This window comes from Vipera ursinii (assembly GCF_947247035.1).
Source record: "Vipera ursinii genome assembly, chromosome: 2".
Classification (NCBI taxonomy): Eukaryota; Metazoa; Chordata; class Lepidosauria; order Squamata; family Viperidae; genus Vipera; species Vipera ursinii.
In genome coordinates, this window is record NC_139513.1 from 27,079,668 (window position 1) to 27,088,158 (window position 8,491).

Sequence of the window (8,491 nt, forward strand, 5' to 3'; positions counted from 1 at the left end):
GAATAAGTTGACCCCCTCTTCTTTGTGGCAGCCCCTCAAATATTGGAAGATTGCTACCATGTCACCCCTACTCCTTCTCTTCATTATTTATTTATTTATTTATTTATTTATTTATTTATTGATGGGATTTATATCCCGCCCTATCTCCCGAAGGACTCAGGGCGGCTAACAACAAAACATATAATAAGTACAGAAATTAAGATAAAAATGAAATTAAAATCATCTGTGCAATAAATTAAAATTAAAAACTAAAAATAAATTAAAAATTGTAAATATAATTAATTAAAATGTCTGTCAGTCCAGGTCAGCCTGGTGGAAAAGGAGTGTTTTGAGGCTGCGGCGAAAGGATTGGAGATTTTGGGCCATCCGAAGCTCAGGGGGGAGCTGATTCCATAGGGCTGGCGCTCCCACAGAGAAGGCCCTCCCCCTGGGGGTCGCCAGCCGACATTGCCAGACATACCTTATACCAGACATACCTTAATTCCTGCAACTGTTCTTCATTTAGCCTCCACTCCCCTAATACAATGTAGTTGATTCGCTACCTGACCTCATTTTTGCCATTATAATTATTAGTACTAGTATTCGTTGCTGGCTTTCATATAGAACAGAGTACAGTGTACTTTAAAATAAAGAAATAAAAATTCCATCCTGACACACTACATTGGTTATATAAAGGTTACAGATTTGTAATTTCTTTTATCTGCACATTTTATTACACTGAGTAAGGCTGCAAGAAAGAACTAATCTGGGCATAGAAGCTCTAAGGTCATCTTGACTTTTTAGCAAACACTTTCACGTTGAGTTTGTACGCAAGGTCATTCCACCACAAACAAATCTGCAGCTGAAACGGCTACCATGCCAGAAAAATGTGTAGGAAGCATTTGAAAAGGTTCTCGTAATCAGTATTTGAAGCATGCAGCTAAAATGTCTCTTATAGCAAGATAATAGAAATCCAGCATCCATCAATACTGAAATAATGCTGCCTTTTGATCATGCGTTGACTGACTTAGCCTAAACTGGCGCCGTAGATAGTCACTGCTGTTATTTTACGTAGAGCTCGGCAAGCACTTTAGCAACCTTCACTAAAATATGAATCTGTTGTTTGGCTGAGGAAAGAGCTCTCCCTCATCTCAATATTAGATAAGACGTGTTGATGAAGACTCTCAGTCATCCAGGCAAAGGTGCCAGAAGGTTGAATCGTGGCAATTGGACTAATTTTTGTTAGCTTGAGACATTTAACTGCTCATCCAAGCAGCTTCATCAGTCAGAGCAAGTCAGGCAGAGTTTTTGGAATGTACCAATTCTTGCCACACCATCCAGATGGGTTTCCTCCCCCAAATGCTAATGGAGCTGCTTGGATGGGCAGCAAAACATCTCAAGCTAACCAAAATTAATCCAGTTGTCACGATTCAACCTTCTGACACCTTAGAGCAATAATGGCGAACCTTTTAGAGACCGAGTGCCCAAATTGCAACCCAAAACCCACTTATGTATCGTCGGGTGCCGGGTGGGTGTGGCCCATTGGGTGGGCGTGGCTGCAGTGGTAACGGCAGACTGGGTGGGACTAAAAAGTTCAATCAATCAATTCCAACTTTGTGAGATCTTTTTTTTCCCCGCGAGAAGTTGAAATTGATTGATTGATTGATTGATTGAATCTTTTTTTTTCACACAGCAGCGGAGGCCTAAAGCGAAAAGGTTTTATAAAAGCCAGCTGAAGGCCTAGGACTGAGGCGATGGCGTGCGTGCCATAGGTTCGCCACCACGGCCTTAGAAAAGGTGGTGCTGCTGGCTGGGGTATGTTTCTAAAAGGAAGGAAAGAACATGGAAACAATTTAATGGGGCAATATTGGCAGCGTTCAATGGAGAAGAACACACATCCTGAACAGTGCTGGGATTCAGCCGGTTCGCACCATTACCGCAGAACCGGTAGCTAATTTTTTGTTGCCCGGGCCCAGAATGGATTTCCGGAAGTGGCATGCACACAGAGAACCGGTTGTTCACCTATTTGAATCCCACCACTGATCCTGAACCATCCCCTCCTTTGTTGTCCTTGGATGCTTGGGAGGGTTGAGGAATTCCTGGAGGAGACTGGGAAAAGATAAACTGGCAAAAATCTTATTTCCTTTCCTTTCCGGGAGTGCTGAGCAGATTATTCCCACTGAGGCATTCTTCCTGCCAGAAAGGTAAACAATCCTTTGTTTTAGATAGCAAGGAAGAAGTAAAGCTGCAGTTCAAGCTGATATTTACATTTAACCGTTTTTAGGTGTTGTCAAATAATAAAGTCCTGCCGAGTCACTGTGGTGGGGGTGGGGTATTCCTGGGAAGGATGAGCAAAGACTGTTAAGAGGCATATGCTCAGATGCTATACAGGTAGTCCTCAACAGACGACCACAACTGAGTCCCGCACTTCTCATGCTAAGTGAGACATGTGTTAAGTGAATTTTGCCCTATTATACCTTTCTTGCCACAGTTAAGTGAATCTTAGCTTGTCCGAAGATTGAAAAGGGGATCACATGATCCCGGGACACTGCAATTGTCATCAATGTGAATCAATTCCCAAGCATCTGAATTTTGATCACAAGACCATGGGGATATTTTTATAAGTGAGAAAAACGGTCACTTTTTCGGTGCCTTTGTAACTTAGAATGGTCACTTAAATGAACTGTGTAAGACGAGGACTACCTGTATTCCTAGCAAGATCATTGAAGATCATCCCAACTGCCCAGCTAAAGCAAGCAGGCACCTACATTGGGTACCAACGATATAGGAAGAGGCCAATGATCACTTTAGTGGCCATCAATTTGTTGGGTGTAGAAGAAGGCAATGGTAAAAAATAAAAAGCATATATAAATATTTATATAAAATATATAAAAATACTCCTGTATTTTACTAAGAAAGCCACGTGGATAGAAAATATAAAATGATGGAATACCCACTGAAATATGGCAAGTTACAGAAGACGCTTCGGTCAAGGGTCTAACCCAGGGGTAGGCAACCTTGGCTCTTTTATGACTTGTGGACTTCAACTCCCAGAATAGTCCACGAGTCATAAAAGAGCCAAGGTTCCCTACCCCTGGTAATCGAACAACACAGTGGCCAGTCAGCCCTGGGGTTGAAAATAAAATAGAAGCTGCATTGGACCAGGTGACTCAACTCAACCTTCAATTAATTACTACAGTTTAACTGCATTAATTTTTCACCTATTTACCTTCCCTCTGTGCTACCATTAAAGAGACGACGTGAGCCTTCCCTATTTTAAAATGGGAATAAAAAGCAGACTTTAAGACATATGATCCTCCAGCAGAAGTTTTTATTTTATTTTATTTTGGCACAAATAGACCACAGAACATTCAGCAGCCTCTGTTCAACTTCAGAACTGGACAACTTGAACCATCTTCTCTTCTGTCACTGCAGCAACTGATAAGATAATAGTGGACAAATGCAAGTTGTGCTATTAGAAGAAACATTATCTCTGCACCTTCAACTCCAGCGTACAACTCTTGTTCTCCACCACCAGCACCACCCAGAATCCAGATCAAGGTTTGAATTTCAGGCAAGCTCTGGATTTGGGATTCCAAAAATGAATAGTGGAATACAGGTAGTCCTCGACTTACGACCATAATCGAGCCTAACATTTCCATTGCTAAGCAAAATAGTTGTTAAATGAGTTTTGCCCCATTTGAAGACCTTTCTTGTTCCCCATTGACAGAAGGTCGCAAAACAGGATCCTATGACCCCGGGACGATGCACCCGTCATGAATACAATCCAGTTGTCAAGCATCTGAATTTTGACCACATGACCATGGGGATGCTGCAACGGTTGTTAAGTATGGGGAAAAATGGTCATAAGTTATTTTTTTCAATGCCGGTGTAACTTTGAACATAAGTTGAGGACTGTCTGTTAGAATGTGGATTAAGAGATGCACAGACACTAGTCTGCCAAAAGAGGCTCTGAAAACTTTTTAAAGAAAAAAGATCAGTCCTGTAGCATCTGAAAAATGTATCTAGACATTCATATCTGCATCTGTGCAACAGGATGGGGGAAAGGTCACACCTATTTTGGTAGCCGAGGAGAAATTATCTGCAGTTCACATGTTCTGCCCCAATTGTGAGACTTACAGAGGGAGCTTTCCAAACAAAAAGGTGAAGCAGCAGAATTAATCCCCGCCCTTTGAACTACAGATACTCAACCACAGGGGTCTTTCAACTCCCAGAATTCTACAGCCATTCTCACGCTGGCTGAGGAATTCTGGGAGATGAAGTCCACAAGTCATAAAAGGGCCAAGTTTGAAGACCCTTGCTCAGCCAGTTTAATGATTCACAAGACAAATTGCGTCTTATAGAGCAGGGCTTTTCAAGCAGTGGTACGGGTACCATCTGTGGTACATTGGAACCTGGCAGGTGGTATGCGGCCATCATAGAAAAGTGATAGTAGGGGAGGGGAATGAGCTGAACCGGTGGCAGCACTGCACAAGCCTGAGTGAGAGAGGGCTGGAGCTGCAGGGCTCAGCGCAAGCACCAAGATCAGTGCCACTTTCCAGCTGATCGGTGCTTCTTCGGGGCTGTCAGGGCTCAGTGGAAGCACCAGGATCAGTGCCAGGCTCCAGCTAGAGCTCGGTGCTGATCCCGGCGCTTCTGCTGAGCCCAGAAGAAGCGCTGATCAGCTGGAATGTTGCAGCATCTCCAGGGTCCTGTGATTTACATTTAGATGCTGGCAACTGATTCATATTTATGATGATCAGAGTGTCCCAGGGTCATGTGAAGTGACCAAAACCTGCTACAACCACCCAGCAGACCGGGGAAATAAAAACCAAACACCACCCACCCACCCCCGTTGCCAATCCTCAACAGAAATGCTCACAACAATGAAAACCTCAGACAGGAGAAAGAGTGTCGCCCGGCAGGCAGGCAGATGTCTTGCTCGGCTGTGGCTTGGGGGGCACTTTTTTCAGTGCCATTGTAATTTTGAACAGTCACTAAGTGAACTGTTGTAAGTCGAGGACTACCTGTACTTTATCACTTTTTTCCTTTTTTTTTTTTTTTGGTCATCAAATTTTTGACCCCTTGCTAAGCGACTGGTGATACTTGGATGTTGCCATATCCTAAAAGTGGTACAACGGGTGAATAGGTTGAAAAGCCCTATTATAGAGCTCCACCTGATTACCTCTTTGATCATTGTCAAATAAGCTCAGGGTTATTATCACCTCTTCATTGGCACTACGGGACTTGGGTCAAATTCCCTCCCAGCCTTGCTACTGTATTGCCATCATCTTCTATACAAGGGCGTCAACTTCCAGAATTCTCCAGCTAGCATGCCAATGCAGGTTAGTAGTCCTCAACATACGATCACAGTTGAGCCCAAAATTTCTGTTGTTAAGCAAGACGTTTGTTAGGTGAGGTTTGCCCCATTTTACAACCTTTCTTGCCACAGGTGTTAAGTGAATCACTGCAACTGTTAAATTAGTAACATGGTTATTAAGTGAATCTGGATTCCCCATTGACCGCTTGTCAGAAGGTCGCAAAACGGGATCACATGACCCCAGGATACTGCAACCGTCATAAATATGAACCAGTTGCAAAGCAACTGAGATTTTTGTCACATGACCGTGGGGATGCAGCAACGGTGGTGTGAAAAATAGTCATAAGTCACTTCTTTCAGTGCCACTGTTAACTTTGGTCACTGAATGAACCGTTGTAAGTCAAGGACTGTACCTGTATCTTAAAAGCTGATGAGGCTGAGAATCGCTGGTTTATGCCATGGAGTCTTAAGGGGGAGGGGGTGTTCAGCATGCAAAGCTCCCCTAGACCCACGCCCCACCCTGCGTCCTCTCCAAGGGCTTCTTTCTTGGGCCACAATGCCAGAAACAAACTATGTCTTTCTTCCTTCACCATTCACGCCGCAAAGTTTCCAGGAATCTGCCTGTTGCTACAATTCAGCTCTTAAAACTGGGAGGCTGGCAAGCGTAGGGTGTGCTTTTTATTCATTATTACATGGTGGGCGCCACAAGGGAGGGAGGCCGGCCCGGCACCCACTCTGGCTCCATTTCACAAACGGTTGGGGCTGCAAAAGCCCCGTGGCTTTTAAAAAGGAAGCGGAATTCCTCTGAACCCCACTCCCCCAGCTGACTTCTCATTCCCCGTAGCAGGCAGGCTTTTAGCCCTGCGTCCCAGCTCACAATTCAATGGTATCACTCGAGAGGCTGCGGGAATCCACTTGTTTGCTGAGCGCCAAAAAGCTCTTCCGGGCCTCACGTTCGGAGTTTGGTGCACTGCCAGACAGCGCCGGAGGCAGATCCTCTGCCTGCTCCCGGAGCTGTTGGCTGGGCAGCTCCTCCGAGGGCAGGCTTTCGGGAGAGGACACCCCATGGCGCCAGGGGTTCCAGCTGATTTTCAGGGATGCCCGGGAGAAGGAGGTGCGCGAGAAGCTGCCCAGGGATGTGTCCGTGACTGGCTCGCTGGCCAAGCCTTGGCCGACAAGATCTCCCACTGAGCTGGTCCGCGCTAAGCTGTACAGGCAATCAGGGTCGCTGCTCCGACGGGGCTGGGCCAGCAGCGGCTGGGCCGCGTGGGACAGTGTAGAGCAGTCGCCACGCAGCGAGGCACAGGAGTCCTGGCGCGCCGGGAAGCGCAGGCTGGAGCGTTGGAAGATGGAATCACGCACCAAATGCTCGCGGAAGAGTGCTTCGTCGATGCTGCGGCTCAGGTTGATGGGCGAGGGAGGGCGGAACTCCAGCTCAGCCAGCGAGAGGACTGACTCTCGCTCGAAACAGATGCTGGTGTAGGAACGGCCCATCACTGCTGCCGCAGCCACATTAGGGCACTTGGGACTGTAGCCCGCGTGCCTCAGAGAGGGGCTGGCACCTTGGCCGGCTCCCGCTTGCAGTTCATTGCTGTCCTTGAGAGCCCAGAGGAGCCCACTGGTGCGGGAGTTCAGGATCAAGTTATTGTTGAGGTTGTGACTGGGTATCTTCTCCAGGACCCCGCCAGGCCAGTTGTAGCAATTGTTGGGGTACTCTGGCACCTCAGCCTTGCGGTAGGCACAGAAGTAGCTCAGGAGCTTGGCCCAGCAAGAATGCTCGGTGGTGTCGTGGTGCTGGCAAAGTGCCTGCCAAGCCAGTGAGACCAGGATAAAGGAGAGTGCCAGTTCACCAATCCGGAACCAGAACTGCACAAACCACCAGCCCCAAGTGAAAATGTCCGGCTGCCCCAAGGCACCCGATAGCCACAGTACCCCACAGAACTGCAGGATGCAGCAGGGCAGTATCAACCCGCTGCTTGCCAAGAACACCCAGGCTTCCCGCCATATGCCTGGCTCCAGGGTGCCATCCGTCCCCCGGCTGTGCCGCAGCAGCCAGTACACAAACACAGTGGCTGGCAGGAGGCAGAGACCGGCAGTACAGGAAAGGGTGTGGAGTCCCACCGACACGGCTGAGTGCATTGGAGGGGACAACAAGTCAGCCCCCAAGAGCACGACGCTCTGTAGGGAGGTCAGTGCAGCCCAAAATGACAAGCTCTGCCACCTGGGGGGCAAGACCTGCAGCCGGGCCTGATGAACCAGGCGGAGCAAAAGCACCGTGAAGGTGCTCAGCAGCAGAGGGAAGGGTGCAGTGTACAACAGGCGCATAGCACGGGCAGGCAGCCGGCCCAGGGAGCCATAGGGGTCGGCCAGGAAGAACGTGGCCCGCAGTACCCCAAACACCAGGAGCAGGGCACTGGCAGCCAGGACATAGGGGAGCTGCGACCCGTGCCAAGAAAGGGATACCCCCAGGCATGCCAAGCTCAACAGGCTTAGCAGCAGAAAGAGCACCCCAGTGCCATAGACATGCAGCGCCCAGGCAAAACTCAGCGTCTGCTCAAGTTCCCCCCAGCGCAGCAAGGTCTTGTTGGGCAGGAGCTGGTGGCAGGTGCTTCCGAGACGGGGGCAAGGTGGACTGGAAGCAGGGGGCACGGCGGGCAGGCTTGGATCAGGCTTGGGCAACTGCGGAAGCTGCACAAATCTTTGCGTGGTGACTTGGATTAATCCACGGCGAGGGGTAGCTGGCACACGAGCAGAGGTAGTGGAGACCACAGTGCTGCTGTGCCCAGAAGGCTGCTTCCAAGCTGCATCTGGAAATAAGAAAGAGGCACATGCATGATCAAGACTTAGGAAGCACCAGGCTTGCAGTACCGCACAATGTTCTGATTCCTTGTCATTCTGGCCTCTGCCCACAATAAGAAAACAGAGGGTAGCATGTGTGGCATTTGTTTGTTAAAGTGAGGTACAAATCCAGAATATAGTACTAAAATCTACATATTTCTCGGGATGGTCATGATGAAATAAATTTAACTTTTATTTTATCCAAAAGTTTAATCTTCTTCTTTAAATAGGAAGCAACAAATGGGAGTAGCCAGAAGGGCAATGCAAGCTGGGATTCTGAATATATTTCCCACACACTGGAGCAGTTTCAGAGGTCTGTATTTTTAACAAGACCAATTAAGGTAGTCAAACCAA

The 8,491-nt window shown here is 47.8% G+C and overlaps 1 protein-coding gene across 1 annotated transcript in view; it reads right to left on the reverse strand.

Annotated features, from left to right (window-relative positions):
• Window positions 1-6,172: 6,172 nt before the first annotated feature.
• The window catches only part of PRRT3 (proline rich transmembrane protein 3), a gene marked incomplete at both ends in the record, with an annotated part of 22,830 nt that continues 20,511 nt past the window's right edge, over window positions 6,173-8,491 (reverse strand). Inside the window, one exon of the mRNA XM_083355960.1 lies at window positions 6,173-8,106. Within this exon, the coding sequence (XP_083212086.1) occupies window positions 6,173-8,106 (1,934 nt within the window). The remainder of the gene's footprint in view (window positions 8,107-8,491) is intronic.